Raw genomic sequence first — 25012 nt, forward strand, 5'->3', positions numbered from 1 at the left:
TTGTGTGTTACTGCAAAGAAGTCGGTCTCAGCGGTCAGACTTGCAATAAGGGCATGGATGGCAAAAAAAACCAGGCCTACTTATCTGCAGCATCTTTATTAATTTTAAACACATTGTCACATTTGTTAATCACCTGAGTTTCAAGGCAAAAGGACACCACTATTTCACCTGCTGCAATGTTCGAAGGAGCATCCTGCTGCATCCCATTACCACCACTAACATTTCAGCATAAAGTAATGTCCTAAACAAGATCAGGATCGCTTGTATGAAGCTACCTAACACCAAAGCTAGACAGACTGGATGCAAGGAGAATGTTTCCTGTGCCCTGAGTGTCTAGAATAAGGAGTCACGTTCTCACTTTAAAGGGCAAGAGATTTAAGATTGAGATGAGAAATTTCTTCACTCAAAGGATGACAAACCCATGGAATTCATTACCAGAGAAGTCTGTGGAGACATTGTCACTGAATATGCTTAAATTACATAAATTTCTAAATGCAAAAGGCATCAATGAATATGGGAGAGAATGGGGAAATGATTCAGAGGCAGAGGATTAGCCACGATCATATTGTTTAAAAGACATTTAGACAGTGACATGGATGGGAAAGGTTTAGAGGGATATGGACCAAACGCAGACAAAGGGAACTAACTCAGGTCGACAACCTGGTCAGCTTGGGTGAGCGGCACCAAAGGGCCTGTTTCCATGCTGCATAACTCTATGACTTTATGACTCTCTAAGATGGTGTAGAACGACGAAGCAGACTCGAAAGCCTGAATAATATATTTCTGCTCCTATTTTATGTTTTTTTTCTGACACTGTCCGGAAGAGGAGGGGGTCACTTTTACTGCAGAAGCTTGAGCTGGATTCAAATCCATTTTCCCAAATGAAGAAACAGCTCCTTACCCCAATCGATCACACGGTCCTTTGGCACCACGTACTAATTACTGAACGACTCTAGTTTTCAATACTGGCAGTAAAACCCCATTCCCAATTCCCTGACAGAGTCTCAAGCCACCTGTCAAATTTGTGGGAAGTGGCAGGAGAGGAAAGTAATGAGTTCAATCACGTCCTATAAAGCAAAACTATTTGTCTATAGTGTGAGCGGCATTGAAATGTCCCACGACCTACACTCCGTTTCCAGGTCAGAAAGACATTTGCATTTACAAAAGTGTCTTCCGCAGCCTCGGGACATCACAAAGGGCTTTATGGTCAATGAAATAGTTTGAGGTTGAGTCACTGCTGCAACATAGAAAGACGAGGAAAGGCTAATGTAGGCAAAGGCTGGAATTTATAGAGAGTCACATTATGTGTAAGATAATTGCCTACATAAACTATCCTGTTAAAAAAAAAGCAGTTGGCTATTCAGGGCTTTGAGAACAAACTGAGAACGTCACCATCTCCCTTCACACACTCCGGTGCTCAAAGAAGCACCTTCTGTACTTGTAAATACATTCCACTTGTCCACGCCATACACAGCGTGTGAAATAAATGCACAGTCCTTTTATATCATTCCTCTGAGAGTAGAATTGTTAACTTGCCACCTTAATGACCCATTTAAAGCACTAGAGAGGAAGTTTAAAACTTATCTCTGTTAGCAAATTGGAACAAAATCTGCCAGATGCTCCAAAACTACAGTGAATGAGTTGGTGACATGTGCAATCCAGTGCTACCTCACCCAAATCCTCCAAATTCAGTGGAAGGAGATGCAATACCATTAGTGTTCCCTCCCAGGCAGCTAGGCACAGTAGTGTAGCGATTAGCATAACGCTATAACAGCGCCAGTGACCCGGGTTCAATTCCGGCCACTGTCTGTAAGGAGTTTGTACGTTCTCCCCGTGTCTGTGTGGGTTTCCTCCGGGTGCTCCAGTTTGTTCCCACAGTCCAAAGACGTACGGGTTAGGAAGTTGTGGGCATGCTATATTGGTGCCGGGAGCGTGGTGACACTTGCGGGCTGCCCCCAGAACACTCTATGCAAAGGACGCATTTCACTGTGTGTTTCGATGTACATGTGACTAATAGATATCTTTATTTTATCTTATCATATACTCTATTCCAAGGTCTGTTGTAAGAAGTGTATACCAGGCAGACAGAGGAAAAGATTCAGCCGTGTTCTGAAAGCTTCCTTGAAGCAATAGAACATCCCCACCAACTCCTGGGAATCTTTGGCCCATGACAGCTCAAACTGTGGAGAGGATTTGGGGTGGTATTGAGAACGGGGGCACCAGGGTCACTCCTAAGGGGTGGAAGAAACGGACCACCTCACACACTCTACCCACCGGCCTGCCCCTTCTCTCCCAGTTATGGAGGGGTCCCAATTCTCACAGTGGCTATCAACTACCTCTGGACCCAAGGAACATCAATGGAAACAACTCATCCCGGATCCCCAGTGTGCAGTCCCATAGATCATGGGTCACAGTGGGATGATGTGCAGACATTTTAATAGAATCAGACCCCACTGCGAACTAGCGCTTAAAGAAATCAAACCCCCTTCCACCCTCCAAACCAGCCCGCGGATAACGAGAACGTTGGGGATGAAATAGCGCCAGTTTTCCCCCCGGAGAGACCCCCCCCCCCCCTCCCCCGATGGTTAAAGCCTGGGTTGTAGACACAAGAGACCGCAGATGCTGGAATCTGGAGCAACACACAGTCTGCTGGAGGAACTCAGCGGGTCGAACAGCATCTGTGGGAGGGGAAGAGGAATTGCTGACGTTTAAGGTCCCTGCATCAGGACCCGGGTTGTGTTTTGCTGGGATCCATCTCACTGTAACTTTTCCAGCACCAAATCACCAGCGGGACACGGTTTCGAGAAATAATCCACGTCTAGTTTTTTAAAAGTGATGCTCCGATAATTCGTTTCCTTGCCCACGAAATCACACCCGGACGGATCAGTGTCCAGTGCCGGCTTGGTACTCCGAGCTGTTAGCATTGCCAGCAGTCTCTCCGAGTAGTAATCGCCCAGCGTGGAGGCACACTGCTGCTCAGTTTGAGCTGCATTAATAAACCTCCGCACCCTGTCTTCCAGCTGTGCTTCCCTGATGAGGCGGGCGTGGATTTCCAGTAGCGACGGCATCTCTTGGCTCTCCCCGATGTTAAGGAAGATGCTGAGCGCCGATTCCCGTCTGTGGCCACGGTCCCTGCGCTTGCTGCTGGGTCGGGAGCTGCCCCTGGGTTGCGGCGACTCCCCTATCCTGCCTGTGTCACTCTGCTCGCCGAAACTGACAAACTTCACGCCGGCCGTCCTGCGCCTCTCCGGCGTTTGCAATGGTCCATGCTCGGCTCCCAGAGTGGCTCCTGTCACTGTGTATGGCCGTTGGGTCAATAACCCCTCGGCGGACACTGACAGGGTGGTGCAGACCGGGGTCACCGCTGGAAACTGACTCTCCCTCCTCTTCTCCATTCCCTCCTCAGCCCTTTTAAAGTGAGCTGTCCCGGCCCTGGTTCCCCCCTGGGACACTGTCTGACTGGGTCTTGAGCGAGTAGGGGCACTTTGCCGTCTCACGTTCTGTCTGACACCGTTGCTGGAAGCACTTTGTAAGATCTCCCTCACACCAACCTTGCTGTTGTCCGTCACCGTGGTGTTGAAGCTGAAGGAAATGTTGGGTTTTAGCTGCCCCACCAGATCCCTTCTCTCCATCAGGCGAGCGTGGGTCAGTGCAGAGCGCCGGAGCTTGGTCCGGAACCTGTTGTACAAGACACACTGGCCGAGAGTGTAGGAATCCGCCACTTGCCTCTTCATGGAGTCTAAGGCGACCAGTCGCTTCTGCAGTAACAGTTCCTCCTTCAAGTTGATCAACAGAATCAACTTGGATGTCTCTACCTCTCTCGGCTTCCTTCTCTCGGCCATTCCTCGGGCAGACGAGTAGCACAAGAAGGCGATTGCAAATCCCACTCTGATATTCCCAGCCCAAATCAGGCAGACCCTCAGGAATGGATTCTTCCAGAAAGTGATAGCAAGCCAATAATTCAAAGCCTTTAATGTGATTACGGGTTAACAACCGTGCGTAAGGGCAGGCTTCGCCCGTTGTTAGGGAGGTTGAATCTCTGCTCTGTCCTGGGAGTATAAACACTTAGATCCATGAAACCCGCACAGAAGGGTGTTCGATTGCATGCAGTCTTCCAATGGTGGGAGAAAATGAGCAAAACCACGCCAAAATGTTGCGAGCCACAGGACTGGGAGAAGGCTTCCAACTTCAAGAAACTCTTTCAACGTGTAGCTAAGAAATACCGTCACTAGGCAGACCTGTGAAACACGATCCCGTTCATTATATCTTTATTTAAATATTAATGGCTCGGATGCACTCAACGCAAACCCCTGGCGGGAGAAGGGAGTAGAAGGAAGTGGTGACCGGGTTAACTGGAGGGCAGAGGGGCAGAGGATAGGAGGGGCCGAATGGGTTGTTTCTGTCCTGTGAATTCCACATGCAGTTCAAACTTTCAAACAAACATTCAAGAATGACTAACAAACAATCCGCTGGAGGAACTCAGCGGGCCGAGCAGCATCTATTGGAGAGGAAAGGACTTGTCGACGTTTCCAGTCACAACCCTGAATCAGGATTCAAGAATGTCTCATTCCCGGTCATTAATGAAATCTTTAAAACAGAATTCCTTGCAGTGTTCTCTTACTCAATTGCGTTAGTTTACAGCTTACCCAGAAAACGAAATTATTTTTAAAAACACGTTGATTTTTTGTTTTATTTTATGTTTATAAATCGAGGCAGTAAACCAGAAAGGATTGTATTGCTGAAGTTGGATTTGGAGTTACAGGCATATCCAATATACAAGCTCACATGTGGATGGGGGTTCTGTGAAGGGCCAGGGGTGTCCTCACGGGGTAGCTGGTCAATGATTCCGCGTTGAAGCCCAGGAATGGGAAAGGGCTTGAGATCAGGCGCCGAAACCTCTCGCCCTCCCACCGGTCTCAGCACCGCGAATCAGTGGCGGAGAACAAACGTGCTGAGCGAATTCGCTTCACTCCAGCATCTTAACCGGGCTGCAGACATTGCTTAAAAGGAATGCTTATTTTACCTTTATGATTCTAAGTAAGGAAAAGTAAATACTTACTAGTAGTTCAAGCATTTAACATATTTTAGTCACTTAAATCTGTGCTGTTTTAAAATGTCATATTCAGAGACATTGGAAAAGTATAAAACCCATGCCGACCCTGATACCTATCCCCGCTAATCCCGTTTGCCCGCATTAGACTCTATTCCTTTCTTGACCATGTACCTGCCCAAACACCTTTCAAACGTAATTGCAAGACCAAGGAATTGATCGTGGACTTCAGGAAGGGGAGGTCAGGAGAACACACACCAGTCCTCATTGAGGGGTCAGCGGTGGAAAGGGTGAGCAGCTTCAAGTTCCTAGGTGTCAACATCTGGGAGTATCTATCTGGAGCCCAACACACTGATGCAATCATGAAGAAGGCATGCCAGCCTCTCTACTTCATTAGGAGTTTGAGGAGATTTGGTCTGTCACCAAAGATGCTTGCAAATTTCTACAGATGTATGGTGGGGAGCATTCTGACTGGTTGCATCACTGCCTGGTATGGAGGCTCCAATGTGCAGGATCAATAGAGGCTGCATAGGGTTGTAGACTCAGCCAGCTCCATCACAGGCACAACCCTCCCCACCATCAAGGACATCTTCAAGATGCGGTGCCTCAAAAAAGCAGCATCCATCATTAAGGACCTTCACCACCCAGGACATGCCCTCTTCATGTTACTACCATCCGGGAGGAGGTACAGGAGCATGAAGACCCACACTCAATGGTTCAGGAACAGCTTCTTCCCCTCACCATCAGATCTCTGCACAGTCCATGAACCTATGAACACAATCTCATTATTCCTCTTTTGCACTATTTATTTATTTTTGTAAGTTATAGTAATTACAGTGTCCTGCGCTGTACTGCTGCTGCAAAACAACACATTTTACAACATATGTCAATGATAATAAACCTGATTCTGATTGGTTCTGCCTCTACCACTTTCTCTGGCAGCTGGTTCCAGATAACCACCATCTCTGTGTGAAATCTTACCCTTCAGATCTCCTTTAAATTTCTCCTTTCTCACCTTAAACCTGTGCCCTCTAGTTCTAGACTCCCCTGCATGGGCAAAAATACTTTGACTATCTATCCTATCTCTGCCCCTCAGTAATGTTATAAACCCCTATAAGTTCACCGCTCAGTCTCTGAGAATAAACCCAGCTTATCCAACCTCTCCTACGTTCCAGGCAACATCCTGGTGAATCTCTTCTGCACTCTCTCTTTTGCAACCACATCCTTCCAGTAGTGTGGTGATCAGAACAGTGCACAATACTCCAATTGCGGTCAAACCAATATTTTGTACAGCTGCAACAGGACAAGCCAATTGCCATACTCAATGCTTCAGCCTATGAAGGCAAGCAGACCAAATACCTTCAAAAGGCTTTTGACAGCATAGCTTAATAGAGGACTGCTGAACTTAAATCAATAATGCTCTGCACCTTATCTTCCAGCTGTGCTTCTAGTAAGACAGCTGTGGATCTCCGGCTTTGCTTCCTGTGTTCCAACCCTCAGGGAAATGCCTGTTTGACACACTGCTCCCAGTTGCCAAGGCTGCTGCTGGATTGGTAGCAGTTCCCAGATGGCTCTGACCTTCTTTCCCACCCATCAGTTTCTGCTGTCAATAGACCATCTCGGCATTCATGGGACAAGGCCTCTGAACCTGCTGCCTGAAACCTAATTGCTGCTTGTGGGCCACTCTGCCTCACAGGCCAGTCACTTGCAGGCCCTTGAGATCAATTGCTACCACAGATCCACAGAAGGTGAGTGGGGCAGTGAGAAAGGTTGGTGGTTGCTGCAGTTCAGCAAAGGTGGTGGGAAGGATAGAACAAGAAGCAGCCCATTAAATAATGATGGGGTAGTTCTAGATGTTTTAAGATATCTTTATTAGTCACATGTATTAACCCCAAGCACGGTAGTGTAGCAGTTAGCGTAACACTATTAAGGCGCCAGTGACCCAGGTTCAATTCCAGTCGCTGTCTATAAGGAGTTTGTATGTTCTCCCTGTGTCTGCGTGGGTTTCCTCCAGGTGCTCCAGTTTCCTCCCACATTTCAAAGATGTACGGATTAGGAAGTTGTGGGCGTGCTATGTTGGCGCCGGAAGGGTGGCGACACTTGCGGGCTGCCCCCAGAACACTCCACGCAAAAGATGCATTTCACTGTGTGTTTCAATGTACATGTGACTAATAAAGATATCTTATCTTCTCTTACATCGAGACACACAGTAAAATGCATCTTTGTGTAGAGTGTTCTGGAGGCAGCCTGCAAGTGTCGCCACGCTGCCGGCAGCAACATAGCATGCCCACAACTTCCTAACCTGTATGTCTCTGGAATGTGGGGGGAAACTGGAGCACCCGGAGGAAACCCACGCACACACGGAGAGAAGGTACAAACTCCTTACAGACAGCGGCCGGAATTGAACCTGGGTCGCTGGTGCTGTAATAGCGTTACTCTAACTGCTACACTACCGTGCCTGCCGTGTTTCATATTGCACATAAGCATATTTTTAATGAAGAATAAAGACTTGCATTTATGTAGCACCTTCAGTTGCCTAAGGTCATTTCAAAATGTTTTATTGTCAATGCAACACTTTTGTAATATAGTCGCAGTTGCAATGTAGGGCATGTGATATTCTCTTTGTGTACAGCAAACTCCCTCAAACAGCAACCTGATCAAGACCAGGTAATCAGCTTCTAATTATAAACATTTCATAAGGGGTACTTGGTCTTAAAATGTTTCTAACTATTTGATAAGGCGGTTGGTTACAACAATAGCGAAGATTTTAAGAAACTTTCCACACTCCAAGCCCATTTTTGGCTCAAGATCTTCAAAGTAGTTTTGCTTTTCCTGAAGGTGTTAAAGAACAGGTATGAGAATATGCAAGGAAGTGGATGAGCCATGCCTCCCTTCTCAGGTGAATCTGAAAATCCAATGATGCTACGTCAAGAGGAGGACTAGGAGTTTACCATGCCTAGGCAATAGTTACACTTCAATCACCATCACTTACAGAAAAATATTTGAGGTCATTATCACGTTCCTGTCTGAAAATTTGTTGTTTCCTATGTTACAATTGTGACAACACTTCAAAAGTACTTCACTGTCTTTTTGTTACCCATTTGTTACAAGCCATTGGATATTATGGTTCATCTTTGGCATCAGGAAGAACTACTCTGGCCTTTTGAGCGATCTCAAAGGGTTTGGCACATATACAATCGATCTCATCAATCTGCTGATGTTGCTTGGAGTGTGTCACTCTCCTCAACCACTGTAAACTCAACAGTTGGTAGAGAAAGTGTAACATGACTGGATCTAAATGTCAAAGTCAATTACCACTATTAGTGAACAAAGTCTAGTTAACTGTTTGGTTGTGTGCTTTTAGGATACTCCCTCTACTAACATTCCCCCCAGTAACCCTCTTGCCCCACTCCTATTTCTCATCCACCTGCTGTCCATTGGTGGTACCGTCCAAAAACACAGCACCAGCTGGAGTTGAGTCCTCTCTCGCTCACCGCCACCTCTCTCCACCATCCACTCTGTCTAAATTGTCACACCAACATCCAATACCGATGTCTTTAAACCAATGCACTGGTCATTATCATTTTGCCATTTGTGGGACCATTCTGAATCCAAATTGATTGTTGCATTTCTTACATTGCACAGTAGCAAAATTCACTTCAAGTGTACCTGATCAGCTATAACGTGTTCCCTATGGTTATGAAAGGTGCTATATAAACACAAATGTTTTCTTTAATGAGAAAAATTGGATGCAGCTGAAATGCTGACAATCAGTCTGTACACCACTCCATTTTAATGGGAAAATACAGCCTACAGCACTGAATTTTTTCACTAATTGGTTGACCACCAATCCTCCACTGAGTCTACTAATTAAATTACAAATAATGTACATCCTACAAAGTCTACAACTCTTGCCAAATTATTTTGTTAGTGAATTAATATATTATTCCTTTTTTTGATGGGCAGATTTTATTTAAACATGCAGCATTCTATTTACTCTGTACCAGTTGTACAAACACTAATTATTTTAGTGTTGTTGACAATTAACAATCAAAGGGAGACGTGTACTGAGACTGAGGGAAGCTTTCACATTCATCAGCAATTTAACCAAATATATTATTTGGTACTTAGGTGAGCTGACATTGTTCAAATAGTTAAACAGATTTGCAGCCATGGATCTCACTAGAAAATTTAACCTATCTTTGTTTTTATATCAGTTAGCATCTGAAAGAGCAATCAGTTTGAAAATATACAGAATATCTAAGTTTCTAGTACTTGCATGTTTTTCCATTGACCTTAGGAATCTTTTTGAAATACTAGTTCCAGCAACAGTGCTTACAAACTGAACAGTCTTCCCTTATGAGGAAAAAGGCAAGGAAGATAGTGAAATGATGTTAAGCCGGTACATTTTGATGCGAATTGCATTTTACTGCAATATTAAATAATAACAAAAAAGAATGTCTGACAACATATTTCAATTCATACAAAAATTGACAACAGGTTGTAAGACTTTTTTTAATGTTACATTTACAACAGTCATAAACAAGATGTGTAATTTAAAATGAAAACTTAAAAATCACTTTTTTAACCACAAAAAATACTAACGTCCTTTGGGTAATAAATAAATTAGAATTATTTCATTTTACCAATATATAAAAAGGGTGAGAGAAAACCTTCAGCTCTGCCAATGCCCAGACTGTTAAATAATAGTCTGATGAACCCTTTCTCAAGATATTGATCCCAATCATGGTTACTTATTTTCATCTTAACTTAGTATGAAGCAATGACCCAGCTAGTTCATCTTTCAGTTGTCTCCTTGAATACCTTGAATGCACTGAACTTCTTTCCTGGAGGATCAATCCCACAGTTGGAGCTGTGATTAACAGACTCCTTCTAGCATATTTATTAACTTATTACTTTGATATTGCTGAAAGGGAAACTGTAAGATAAAAAGGGATTGCTGTAAGAGAATGAGCAACTGGTTTACATTGCCATGACTTGTTGCATTGTTCTCATTTACATGTTCAGAGAAATTAAATGACAATAATCAATAAGAAATTGTTTTTGTTAATGCTGCCTTGCAGCGCTTAACACTCAAGTGACGAAGCTACTGTGTCATCCAATAGTCACACCCATTTTAAAGGGAGGCGTTCACATCCTTTTGAAAGGTGGAGAACATTATAATTCATTCCTACTGGCCTACTTTGTGCTCAGGTTCAGTAGTATAATATTAAATTCATACCTGGGGAACTCCAATACACAAACTTCAACAGTACAGATGTTAAAACATGAATCTTGTGTACCTTGGTTCTGTTTTTGTTTGACAGTATTGATTGACTGTAGTGTGACATATCACAATTCCTCTCTCTCTCCCCCCTCCTCATTTTCTCTAAGATAACCAACTAACAAACCTATTTAAATCTAACTAAGATTGGTGCTGACATGAAAAGAGTGTCATATTTTGGTTTGTATAATTTAATTGTGGATCTGTGTTAAATTCTAAGTGATATTTTTAGTGTAAACTATCCCTATATAGTCCCATAAAAAAATAATTTATTTTCTCAGCAGTAAATCCTAGTATCAAAACGGTAAGAAAAGAAGCAAAGAATATCCTCCAGGCTGTCACCATCCATCATTTTCCTATTTCTGTGTCAGTCGCACTGTCGAAGCCATCAGATAGGTATCCACTGCCAAAGTTCTTTACTTTGTTTTCCACCTTTGTGATCCTTTGCTTCAGTTTCAGTTGTGTGGATTTGTACTCAGCCAGGAGCCTGGCAAACTTGGTTTGCAAAGTATCCAGGGAGGACTCCATTCTTTCCACTTTCTCTTCCAGGTCTTTTGCATCTTCCCCCTCTTTTGCTGCCTCTTCATCTATCAAGTTATCCTTCATCAGAATCTGACGTCCCTTTTCTTCCAGAATCTTTTTGGCATCTGGATATTCAGTCAGGGCTTCCATCAGGTCAACTTTGGAGAGGCAGAAGAGATCGGAGTAGCCTATGCTCCTAATGTTGGCTGTCCGCCTATTGCCAGCTTTACTGCCCTTTATGTTCAGGATGCTGATCTCCCCAAAGTAACTGCCATCACTCAAGACCACAAACTGTGTTACTCCGTCATCGGCCACTACTGCCAGTTTGCCTTCTTTGATGATATACATTTCTCTGCCAATGTCTCCCTTGCGGCAGATGTAGTCTCCAGGGCTGTATACCTGAGGCTGCAGCTTTAGCACCAACTCGATTAAGAGGCCAGCTTCACAATCGGAAAAGATCCGGACTTTCTTTAGTGTGTCCAAGTGGACATTGATGGCAATTTCAGCCTTTAGTTTGTCAGGTAGGTTCTTGAGGACTTCCTTCTCATTTATACTCTTCTTGTTGATCCACAGGTAGTCAAACCACTTGATGATCCTAGCCTCCAGGTCTTTGCTCACTTTTCGGAACTGCATGTACTGCTTGATGGCATCAATTTTGGATTGGAACTCAGCCCGAGAGGCATTCATGTTTGAGATCATGGACCCCACGTTACCAACAATGGTAGCGAAGATAAGGACTCCCACCAGGAAGTCAATGACCACAAATAGAAATTCTTCATCCTTCACTGGAGGAGGGGTTTCTCCTATGGTGGTCAAGGTCAAGGTGGACCAGTAAAGACAATAGATATATTTTCTGCTAAGTCGTCCATATTCAGGGTGAGATATGTTTGGATACACCCAAGTGTCAATACCAAACCCAATTGATTTGGAGATTGCATAATAAATGCAGCCATTCCAATGGATAATGATGAGGATGTACAAAACAAGATTTCCAATTCGAAATATGTTAGGGTAGTTTGTTCTGGTTTCAGTACGATCAAAGAATTCAAACATTCGGCTAAAGCGGAAGAGACGATTAAATCGCACCTCAGGGTAATTAAGTCCCAACTTAAGGTATGCTAAATCTGTTGGTAAAAGGGAGAGTGTATCCAATTTAAACTGAGGCATCTTCATGTAATTATCCCTTAATTTCTTTGCATCTTTGACCAGCAATCCTTGTTCAAGAAAACCTAAATGAAGAAATGTCATGTTACTGAGCCATACATTATCCAAAACTTCAAACTATAGTTTTTCAAACTACACTCTGGAAGAAAATTTTTCTGATTTTTTAGTAGTATCTGCAAATATCAGTTTATTTTTGTTATTGAATTCCTGTAAAAGTTTCTCACAATGAAGTTTCTTAACGCTGACTCAGTAGTGGAGGGTTGGGTGTGTGGAGATGCCTTGGTGGAGGAAGGGGTATATTAATGACAAAACACTACATTAAAGTGATGTTCACCTTACACGGGAGAGCTGCTGTGAAACTTAAGCCAAGTTACTGCTAAAGGAGTAATTTCATTTGTAACTTCAATATTTTACTTTCATTTCTTACAGTTATGACCACACAATTGAATAAACCTCTGTGGGTGTCAGCTTTCATGTATTGCAACCAGGAACTCTGTGGTGTAGCCTTACTCCAGGGTATAATGCAGGCTGCTGAACCGAGAACACAGCCCCTCGAGCAATTAAATCATGGCGAATTTGAACTGATTTCAACCTTGCCTCCCTCTGGTGAATTCCTAACAGGAACAAAATGGTCTGGCCAAACAAACTTCGGATGGAGCAGAGTTCACGTGCAACTTGTTGGTTTTTCAGTACAGTAAGCTGTCCACAAGGGAATGATGTTGGCTGACACATTGCAGATTGCAGGAGTACATGCTAAGGAATACTCTGAAGCTTGGTATAGCCAATGTAAAGGCTTTATGGGAAAGGACTGCAGTCTAAAGTCCTTCTGCCACGAGACAGTGAAGGGTTAAGCCTCTCAAACACCTGAAGTTTGTGTCATCCCAGGTGGCCACATGAGTAGCAATGGTACTCTATACACAGAATGTGCTAAAACTACAAATGCATCTACTTCCTCAGTAGGCTAAAGAAATTCAGTATGTCCCCATTGACCCTCACCAATCTTTATGGATGCACCATTGAAAGCATCCTACCTGGATGCATCATGGCTTGGTATGGCAACTGCTTTGCCTGAGACTGCAAGGAACTGTAGAGAGTTGTGGACATAGCTCAGCACATCATGAAAACCAGCCTCCCCTCCATGGACTCTGTCTATACTTCTCACTGCTTTGGTAAAGCAGCCAACATAATCAAAGACCCCTCCAACCCTGGACATTCTCCCTTCTCCTCCCTCCCATTGGGCAAAGGACATAAAAGCCTGAAAGCACATACCACCAGGCTCAAGGACAGCTTCTATCCTGCTGTTGTAAGACTACTGAACGGCCCCCAGTACGATAAGATGGACTCTTGACCTCACAATCTACCTCGTCATGGTCTTGCACCTTATTGTCTACCTGCCCTGCACTTTCTCTGTAACTGTAACACTTTATTCTGCAATCTGTTATTGCTTTCCTCTTGGACTATCTTGATGTACTGATGTGATGAAATGATCTGTACAGATGGCATGCAGAACAAAGTTTTTCACAGTACTTCAGTACATGTGAAAGCCTGTACTGTGCTGTAGTGTTCTATGTTCTATGAAGGGTTAGATAGATCTTAGAGCAGGATAAAATGTCGGCACAACATTGTGGGCCGAAGGGCCTGTACTGTGCAGTAGTGTTCTATGTTCTATGTGGCAATAATAAACCAATTTACCAATGACATTATGAATGTATAGACCGAACAACAGTTTGAATGTAAAGAAAGCCATGCATTGTTTTTTTTCTATTTCTTGTAGAGATTTTGTGGATAAAGCTTATTTATGAAATACAAGAAAAAAGTTAACCCTCATCTGATTGGGCAGGTGGACATTCACAGTCCCAGCCTCCTGCCAGACCTTTGCCAGTGACTTGGATTCAATTCCCGCAGTTGTCCGCAAGGAGTTTGTGCATTCTCCCCGTGTGTCTGCGTGGGTTTCCTCCGGGTGCTCTGGTTTCCTCCCACTTTCCAAAGACGTATGGGTTAGGAGCTGTGGGCGTGCTCTGTTGACGACGATGCTCCGTGTGGCGACACTTGCGGGCTGACCCCCCCAACACATTCTCAGTAACGCAAAAAGACTCATTTCACTGTGTGTTTCAATGTACATGTGACTAATAAATAAATATCTAAGATGTCTATACCTAAAATTTGACCTACTGTGGAGAAGGTGGGGACATTCAGCAAATGGAAGAAATAATCAAGTGACTGGATGACCAGGAGATGGCTAAGAGTAGAATGAGTTGAAGCCAAGTCATGGAGTCATACAGAATGGAAACAGGCCCTTCAGCCCACAGAGTCCATGCAGACCATCAAGCACCCATTTTACACTAACCCTACACTAATCCCGCTTTATTTTCCCCACATTCCCATCATCTCTCCCCAGATCCTACCACCCACAGAGACTAAGGGCAATTTACAGTCAGCGCAGATAGGGCAGATAATCAGAATCCTTTTTTCCAGGTTGGCAATATCAAATACTAGGGGGCATAGATTTGAAGTGAGAGGGGGAAAGTTTAAAGGAGATTTGCAAGGCCATTTTTTTTACACAGAGAGTGGTAGGTGCCTGAAACCCACTGCCAGGGGAGGTGTGGAAGCAGATACGATAGCGACATTTAAGAGGCGTTTAACCAGGCACATGAACAGGCAGATGCAATATTTAAATTAATGTCATAGTTGCCATAGTCATCATGGGCTGAAGGGCCCGTTCCTGTCCTGCGCTGTTCTACATTCTAAGTAATTCACCTCTCAACCTGCACATCTTAGCGATGTGGGAGGAAACCAGTGTATCTGGAGGAAACTCACAAAGTCACAGAGAGAACACAGGCATCACCAGAGGTCAGGATTGAATTCAACTTGCTGGAGCTGTGAGGCAGCAGCACTACCAACTGCATGGCATGCCGTCCAAAGCTACAAAGCTATCCTTCCATCTTCAACAAAATCATTGCATTGGGAGAAGGTGGAGCTCATCTTCTCCAAGAATGGAATAGAGTAAACATAGAGCTGTTTACTTAATAAAAGAATACAAGCTCCTTTACCTGTTCGAAATCTTACAAATGAATCCATGACGTAGATCGCATCTGATACATAATCCAACACCAGCCAAAGAGCAAGATGATTTGTTTGAAGTTCTTCAAAACAAGCTCTAGGATACAAGATACAAGTTCAAAATGGCAATGAAGACTCAGTATGTACAGTCAAACTGGTCTAATGCCTGGTTGCAGTGTAGTACTTTAACAGATGCTTGCTTTTCTCCATGCTAACTTTGAATCCATAATGTAAAACATCCAAGTTTGGCTGATACCATGCTACGGTGTAGCGCAGTAACTATCAAAGTTAGCATGGGGAAAGCAAGCATCTGTTAAAGTACTACACTGCAACAAGGCATTGGACCGGTTCGACAGATCCATTACGCGTGCTTTTGACCTATATATCGAAATGTTATTGGGGTTAGTGCACGTATTTAATCCCAGGACCTTAACCCACTTTCACTATAGGGTGGTTGTCAGGAAGATTCCTTCAGCTGCGTCTAAGAACCCAAGGTGAAAAAGAGTTTGGCTACATTCAGAAGCAAAATACTGCAGATGCTGGAAATCTGAAGTGAGACAGCAATGCTAGAAATACCTGGCAAGTCAGGCAATAACTGGGGAGTAATAGACAGATTTAGCATTTCAGGTCAATGAGCTTTCTTCAGAACTGTTCCTGAAACATTAACTCTATTTTTCTCTATGTGTTAATGGGGCTGTTTCTCCGGCTATTCTTGGCAGTTCCCAGATGAATGAATATGGAGGACTGAATTATTAAGCTGCCACCTTCTGAAACCCATGAATCATCACATGCAGGAGGAGGTGGTCAGAGATGTTCTGGGTACTGAGCAAAATCTGGGAAAATGGCAATATGCAGGTTGCGGATCTGAATGAGTGAAGGAGAGGATTTTGATTTGAAAATTAAGGAGAACATAAATCTTAATACTTACAATGTTATGTATTTTTTGATATTAAGTTTCATAAGTCAGGCAATGGAAAACTAGAAAAGATCATTTGTAAAAGTAGAAAATCTACTCATAATAGTGAGAATTTAAAATCAAGAGACCTTTGAGGTGATCAGATCCTAAGGGTTGTTCTTAATGGAGGTTTTACAGTGCAGTACATCTGTTCCTGATTAACATTGTCATATCATCAAATATATAACTATGTACTTAAACCTAAGTACATGTCATATGATGTGTTACAGGCAGGAGGGTCCCTTCAATCTGATGATCCAGCCTGTGACAGGTGGACCCTGCTTGCCTTTAGCCAGAGAGAAATCTGCCCAGATAGGTCCAGCAATCTCTAGGAGGCATTTTTCTCCTTTCCAAAGTTAATTTCTGGCTTCACATAAAGGGGATTTCCAGCATACAGAGATGCCATCAATCCAGCTGACTATCCATTCACATTGAAGAACCCTCACTGTAAACTAATCAGGAAGTAAAAGGCTCTGATTTTCAACTAGTTTTTTTCACCATTTTATAAAAAGCTAGATAAATATTGAAATATACGTGGATAAAGGCTAAAATTTTGCAAACAAACATGAAATGAAGTTTGAAGTAATTATGCTGAGGGAATTACACTCCATGCATAAAATTAATTTTTCAGGGACAGTTATAATTATCACTTGGTACACCATTAAAAACTCAAGTGGTGTTTTCCTCAACAACAGTTCTAATGGGTTCTTCAAGAATAGTGTGCAAGTAATTGAATTTATCATCAATCAGTAACTGATTCCATTTGCAAAGTCTTCAGAAATGAATCTTGTGGAAAACCAAAGGATCATTGACAGCAGTGACTGGATTTTTGAGTTTACTACACACCTGCATATTCCAGAAGTTGATGCCAGGTTTCCTTTGTTAACGTGGTGAGCACAGTTAGCCTCATCATTATTCTCACTATAGATGCCACTCTAATATGTTTTGACTAATAAGATGGAGAAAACAAATAACCAATTGTCTTCACTTACTGGGCTAATCTTAAACCTACCTGCACACAAGCATACACCAGTTGTACATTACAGGCATTGCAATAATGGACAGCCATCGATAGTAAAGATTTTCTGCAGGATCAATAATGTACACATCTTTCTTCCTGGGAATGCAAACAGAGTTTGTCAGCAGAAGGTACTTACACTGAAAAGATTTGAGCCTTTTATGCTCACTTGATAGGAATCCTGCATATTTTCATTTCAGTCACCTTACACAAATTCTTCTTTATATTTTTGAAGTTACCAAAATTTCAAGAAATATTAATGAGATATGACTACCACTACTTATATTCTTCATCTAAATATTCAGTGTAAAACTTGGCATAGAAGTATTTCTGGCATGGAAGTTAAAAAAAACTAATGATAAATTAGTACAGCAGTGGAGGCCAGATCAGTGGGGGCGTTCAAGGAGGAGATAGATAGATATCTAAATAGTCAGGATATCAAGGGATATGGGGATAAGGCTGGAAATTGGGATTAGAATAGTTTTTTTTCCCCCATTCCCCATTTCTCATTTCTATTTTCCGTTTCCTTGGAGCAGACTTGATGGGCCGAATGGCCTGCTTCTGCTCCCTTGTCTTGTGATCTTGTGATCTTGTGAAATTATTTGCCAGGTTAATTACAATACACTGTTTACTTCATGTAAACTCAACAGGCTGTAGTCTATGAGCATATAAATGATTAGTCACCACCATTTCACACAGCTTCAGCCAGTTGCACAGTTGTTTCCTGATAATCCATCAACTATAAGCTTTCAAAACTGGAAGAACCGGCTTTACACCAAAGTATGTCACACAATCCAACGATAGATTTATGGCAATCTGTACTTACCATCTGCAAGTTTAAACATACCTACTAAAAATGTTATCATATTAAACAAATAGTTAATCAACAACAGCATAACTCTGACTAAATTAGAAATATAAAAGGATGGTACCATGCCTGGCATACGTATACATACCAAACCAGTTCAGGCCCAATTGGAAATCAGGTACTAATTGCCTTCAGTTCTGATCAATACTAAGTACACAAGATTTTTCAAATATTTAATATTTAAGCATTCATACATTTACAGAGACCTTCATTGAACCTGGCCCACCCACTCCCATCCCAGCCCCTCCCAACAATTCATTCATTAGCAACACTATTGTGTGAATCTCACATTTGAAGTTTGTGTTCTTTGCACGGCATACATTGACCTGCAATGTTATTTTAACACCAAAGAGAAAATGGCAAGGAGCCTGATGTCTTTTGTCTCAGGAAGGATAACAGGCCAGGAGAACAAAAATCAGTGGGGTGAGGAGGTGACGATGCAAGGACTTGGTCAGACAGAGGGCACTGGGCAAAGAAGGAAGGAAAAGTTGTGGCAAACTCACTGGCAAAGGAGATGATCATTGCCCACTTCTCTGCCCAGTACTGGAAAGGTAATATTTATCTCGTTTAATTATTCTATTATATAATGTATGGATCTCTGTCTGAAATTTGTAAAATAACCATCTGATGTCAGCACTCTCTAATCATTGGATCTATTGGAGTGCAGGAGAGCCTGCATCCAATGGACCTGATCATTAGAAGATCCTTCACTTTTACTTCGATTACTTACTCTTCCTTCTTTTTCTCATCTTTCTTTTCCTCCTTTTTCGTGTCTTTCTTTTCTTCCACCTTGCTGCATGATGAACAGCAGTATTTAACAGCTTACCACTTGTTAAAGAGGCTATCATTGAGGATGAAGGATAGAAAGGGCAAAACTGACTGATAAAATAGTCCAATCACAGGTAAGGTCCATTTTTGGAGACTAGCTACAAACTGATTGTCTTCTTACAGTTTATACTTTTCTCTTACATGAAGGTTAATTGGATAATCAGTCAACTTATTTGCATCCATATAAATTCAGAAATGGCCAATATGCATGGTCTGCTGTGGTTACTTGGCCCAAATTCCCTACTATGGTTTAATGATAAAGCATTATGACATTGAGATACTGGCATAGAAATGTGCCCTTACTTGCTTGCACTAAATGTGCATTATAGTAGGAGATGTACATTGTTAATCCAGTTCCAAAATTCAGCTCCATTGAAGTCAATAGGATTGACCCAATAGAAGTCAACTGTCCTGATCTAATGTAGAAGTAATGAGGTGAGCTTGGTGAGCCCTGGGCTGTTGGGAAGGCAGAATCAATGACTCACAAAAGTATGAGACACTCACGGGAAGTGTCAAGGAAACTTTTACTTCCCTATGTTTTAATTGGTTTTCCTAAAGAGGGTGTTGCCAAGCCAGGCCAGTTCTTATTGCCCTGAGAAGGTGGCAATAAAACTGAATGGGTTCATTTGGCCAGAACTGAGAGCAGTTAAGAGTCAACCACAAGAACAAGGACACGATAGGATCAGGAGTAGGCCATCTGGCCCTTCAAGTCTGCCCTGCCATTCAATATGGTCATGGCTGATCTATACTGACCTCAGCTCCTCTTCTATGTCATTTGTCCACACCCCTCTATTCCTCAATCCATTAAATATTTATCCACCTCCGCTTTAAATAATGATGCAGCTTCCACCGCCTGCCAGGGCAGAGAATTCCAGAGATTCACCACCTTCTGTGAGAAGATTTCCACGCACCTCAGTTTGAAATGACTGGCCCCTTATCTTGTAGTTATGCCCCCTTGTTCGTGTCTCTCTCACTAGTGAAAACATCAGAACATCCTAATATCTACACTGTCAAGCTCCCTTAGTACCTTATATATTTGAATAAGATAAGATAAGATATCTTTATTTGTCACATGTCCATCGAAACACACAGTGAAATACATCTTATCCCGCAGATCTTATCTTACCTTATCTTATATATTTGAATAAGATCACCCCTCATTTTTTAAACTCCAAGGAATACAGCCCCAAACTATTTAGTCTGTCATGGAAGGAGAACTCTCTCATCCCAAGAATTAGCCTGGTGTATCTCCTTTGTACTGCCTGCAATGTTACTATATCTCAGCATGGTGAAGCACTGGAGCCACAATATGAGCATGGCCAGAGGGACAGTGTGATTCTTTCACTTAAGGGAATGAATTGGGTTTTTACAGCATTCCATCAGGTAAAGCTTCACCTCATTGATACTAGCCTTTCGAAACTGAATTCAGGGTAGCATCTAAACTCACATTCTGTAGGTTTCGCCATTCTTCCATCATCGATCCTGTCCTTGTGATGCATTGTTACTGCTAATGCTGAATGTAAGGCAATGCTCCCACTTGTATTTGTGAAGCAACCCACTCTACTAAGTTAGAAAACTTGAAAGGCAAAGAAAGCACAGGAAAGGGGAATAATATCTGAAATGAAATATTCTCTGGAAAGCGTGTTTAGGAAGTGGACCAGCAACAAAATGGCTGCTGCCTTAGCCCTTCCTCAATGCACATGGAGCATCATACAGAAACAAGGCATTTCAGTCTGGCCGATCATGGCGAATAGTGGTTACGTGAACCAACTTCCTCTCTGAGGTTACAGAACTACCCAATGGTAAGCAAAGTATTAGGGTCAAAAATAATCTTCCAATGTTTAATTGACCACAGCAATCATTTTAAAATTATATTACTTACTGTAATTAGGACACACAAAGAAAAAATGTGGCTTTTGGATAATACTTTCTGTCAGAATGGCTACAAAGATCATTTTAAATGGTAGAATATTTTATGGTGCATTTCAGCTGATGTTAACAATAGTCAGAAAAGCTGAAATTGCACCTAATTGTACGGCCATTTGTGAAATCTGCAACTCATGTTTAAATACCACAGACCTTATCAATGATAGGACTAAGAGGTGGCATATGGAATAATAGGGCAGGGATTCCAAGGACATGTTAGATTGTACGAACAAAATGCAGATTTAATTTATTACATTGCATTTGTAAGATTCTTTCTCGATTTCTACAGCACATTTACCACAAACACATTTCATAATGCGAATAGTATGAAAAGAAAAACTTAATGCTGCACAGAACTAAAGTCTATAACAACAAAATAATACATAACATATAAACATTTGCAGGACAGCCTTGCTATTTATTACATTTTATAATGCACTTTAATTTGCCTCATTGATTTCTAGCAAGAAATCAGAAAGATATAAATGCTTGTTTTGATTTTGGATAGTTTTACTTTATGGACTTCCTTGTATTTTCTTGTAAATTACTTCGCATCTCGCAAACCACTCTTGCTACCTAAGTAATTTTCTAGCTACTTTAACCTCCTTGATCTCACCAGGAGGACCTTCTTTCAGTGCATGATTGTATAGCAAAAGCTAATGGCAAAATGTTTTCACTACATTTGAAGTACCAGAGGACCTTGCACTAGAAAACAAGACTGTATAGTCTGACAGGAGTTTCAGCATCATTCTTTGTTTTCTGCATTGTCAATTAGGTCAAGCTTTCTGTTTCTTCAACTTATGGAGTTTCAACCAAAACCAGTTCATTTATGTTAAAATTGATCAATGGGTTAGTTTGCACAATAAGTAATAACAAAGATTTTATATTATAGTGAAAAACACTTTGTTTAAGTTTCAAGGTATTCACATTAAAATGGATAATAATGTATTAGATTAACACTTAAATATGACCCAGCTTATCAAACAATCCATGCTTCTTATGTCCTGCAATTTAAATGCTGGAGGACATGATTTAACTTTGCTAATGCACATCTGGATTCCAAATGTACCATTTCACAGGAGCATTTTAATTCATTCCTCCTCTACATATACATTACTCAGACACACAGGACCTTGGCATACTAATTGTGAACTTGCCAGGGTCAGCTATACTACTACAGGCTACTGAATGTTACAGGGAGTGCTCAGAACCCTAATGGGAGGAGAATGAAATCGAGCTCGACTGCTTACCCTTCATCCTTGTTGTTGTTGTTGTTGTTGTTGTTTACATTGAACTGAGCCAAGGGGCAAAAACTGTCGCATTGCAAAGATACAATTGTGTCACAAAGCATGAAATTGCCTTGGTGTCAATAAAATGCCATTGACGCTGCAACAGATAATTTATTCAAATAATTCACTTTCTACACTTTAGCTTGGAATGGGGAGGTATCAGCAGATTTGAAAACAAAGGTAGGCACAGGGATGGAAAGTCATTTACCCCGATAGTGACATTTAATCTAAAAACCTTCACAAAAGCCAGAGAGAATACTAAAAACGATAGTAGCTATCTTTTGAGCAGGCTAGCATAAGCAGTATTTTCTCCTAAAAGAACCTCTACATGATAACAGCGCACATTTCCTGAAATGCAATCACACTTTGGTAACACAAAGCCAGATAAAAAAAAAGCTGTTTTAGCAATATTAAATATGGGAGCACGAAGCTAAGTTTTATACATTTTACAACACTGGCTTAGAACTTAAACAATATGAAATAGAAAATTATACATCCATTAAAAGATATAATCTTAAACCTAACAAAAATCTAATAAAGTTTTGAAATTTTCAAAGGATCCTTGAGAAAGCGAGCTCTACATTCCCTCTACCTTTCATGTGAAGAAATGCTTCTTGATATTACTCGCCAGCAGCCTGACACAACTTCCAGGGTTATACTCTTATCTCTGAAAACTCAAAGATAGTTTTTCTTTACTTTGCTGACAAACTTCTTTACTCTCAAACACCACGATTAGATCATCACAATATTCCCGAAAAGCAAGCCTACTGTGTGTAACCTCTCCTCCTAATTCAGCCCCTGATAAATGTGCACCGAACCCCCTCTATTTTACTGTACCAGGAAATGAATGCAGTACTCTGAAGGAAGTATATCCTGAAACTTTCCAGATGGAAAGTTGTATTCGATTGGTTTCATACCACACAGCTGCTCTGACATTGCATGCTTTTACAACATTGATGAGTATCATAGTTATACATTGATTAATATCTCAAAAAATTCTGAAAGAATCCAAGCAAGAATGAGATAGGAGGAGCAACCCCCTACTTCATCTGGTCTTCTTTGGCAATTGTTGTCTTGTGCACTGAAGGTGAAGTGGAATAGTGGGAGACCATCTCAGCACAGCACCAAAGGAATGGAAGTAAATTTGAGACAGAAAAACCAGCAAGTTGTTCCTAAGTTGTTCTTTGACAGACCCATAACACTACACATCCAAGATTAAAATTAAACATTGTTTCACTGGCCTATACTGCATTGTTTTCTTAAACACAATACATGCAAGTTTTCCCCCAAGTTGCAGACAATGCTCTATTGGAAGTATTTCACTGTTCTTTCACTGACACGGGGTCTAATTCCTAAAACCCTCAACCAACACCACAATGGGACCACTTTCACCAGTAACTGCAGCAGCCCAAAGCAGCAGCTCACCCACCACCTTCTCAATCAGGGAAGCTATTAGCCAGTACTTGAACATGTGCTCATTTTATGCCCATAAACTGGTAGTTAAATGCTTGCCTGCTACTTCTCATAAATGAATAAAAATAGAATTATTTGTGACTAGAAAAAAATCCAGTGCTCTAGGAGTAAAACAACATTGTGTGGAACCAACTTGCAACCTAGCGAACAATAATTATCCAACTCAAGAACCAGTTCCAAGATAATCAATGAGATCCAAGAAGCAGAGGAAAATAGAGGAAGAAGATTGCTTGTAAATTGGAGCTTGCCCTTTTTTGGTGTGATAAGCTGCATGTAGTGCTAATGCCCAACATGGTCACCCTCAAGTAAAGTCAGGAAACATTGTTTAGGTAGTTTCCACCCTGAGCCATAAGAAAAAGCTTCACACAGTTCCTGAAGGCACCTGCCAACAGAATTCACAGATGGATTGCCATTGCTGTGACAATCTCTGGGGAAATGAGTCAAGTCCAGAAGAATCCTCTCTGGGGCAGCCACAGCACAACTGAATGAAAGGCTCTCATGGAAATGAGGAAAGTGGCTGGGGAAAGGGTTGCACGGCACAGTTTGTGGCTGGGGAACCCCCTCACGATGGAATACCCTGATTCATCCCTGTGCCCAAAGCCACTGCCAGTCATGGACTTAAAGGACCAGTGAGCACAGGATTTTGCATTGTGGTGCTAACAGATAGGCTGCAATCTTTGCCAATGATGCTTGAGGAAAAATGTGGACCAAATTAGTCTGGTCAAGGCTGTGGGTAAAATTTTTTACACAGAGAGTGGTTGATATCCGGAACACGCTGCCAGAGGAGGTGGTGGAACCATATACAATCTCTACATATAAGAGGCGTTTAGGCAGACACTTAAGTAAGCAGGATTTAGAAGGATATGGTGTTAATTTGGGCACTATGCTCATTTAGATATTTAAATGCTGTGAAAGTGCCCAGGTCAAATTCCCAACAGCCACTAATTGAGCTGGAAATTGTGCACACGTGGTGCATAAAAAATAGGTCCATTTTCTAAGTGGATATATTTAATTGTAAGTAAATTGAAAGAGGGTCCAGAAGATGTAAATGGGTTATATGTAATTATTGGATTTAACTGAAGTTAGCATTCTACTTAAAGCCATATTCACAATCCTATTTTCTACTACGGGGAAGGAAAGCAATTTATCGGACAACAACAGTCAATTAACATAGATTGCACATTAGAGTTCCTAATGTGGTGTAAGATTTAATGTCAAACTATCCTAATTGTGGGTACTTCAACAAAATAACTGATCTTTAGTTGACCTTCAGCAGATTTAGAGGACTTAGTATTATTTCCTTCCCTTTGAACATAGAACTTAGAACGGTACAGCTCAGGAAAAGGCTCTTCAGCCCATAATGTCTGTGCCAACCGTGATGCTAGTTTAAACTACATATTTGTCTGCATGTTGTCTATACCCCTCCATTCTCTGCCTGTTCATGTGTCTCTCTAAATGCCTCTTACTATCATATCTGTGTCCACCACCTCCCCAAGCAGCATGTTCCAGGTACCTGCCGCTCTTTGTGTAAAATGTTTGCCATGTAAGTCTCCCTTAAACTTCCCCCCTCCCACA

At 41.8% G+C, this 25012-nt stretch overlaps 1 protein-coding gene across 1 annotated transcript in view; it reads right to left on the reverse strand.

The window, feature by feature from the left end:
* Positions 1 to 9724: 9724 nt before the first annotated feature.
* The window catches only part of cnga3a (cyclic nucleotide gated channel subunit alpha 3a), a 37411-nt gene continuing 22123 nt past the window's right edge, over positions 9725 to 25012 (reverse strand). Inside the window, exons 6-8 of the mRNA XM_052026206.1 lie at positions 17048 to 17152; positions 15071 to 15177; positions 9725 to 12085 (exon numbers count right to left, since the gene is read on the reverse strand). Of these exons, the coding sequence (XP_051882166.1) occupies positions 10683 to 12085; positions 15071 to 15177; positions 17048 to 17152 (1615 nt within the window). The 3' untranslated portion in view covers positions 9725 to 10682. The remainder of the gene's footprint in view (positions 12086 to 15070; positions 15178 to 17047; positions 17153 to 25012) is intronic.

Source organism: Pristis pectinata, chromosome 11 (assembly GCF_009764475.1).
Source record: "Pristis pectinata isolate sPriPec2 chromosome 11, sPriPec2.1.pri, whole genome shotgun sequence".
Lineage (NCBI taxonomy): Eukaryota > Metazoa > Chordata > Chondrichthyes > Rhinopristiformes > Pristidae > Pristis > Pristis pectinata.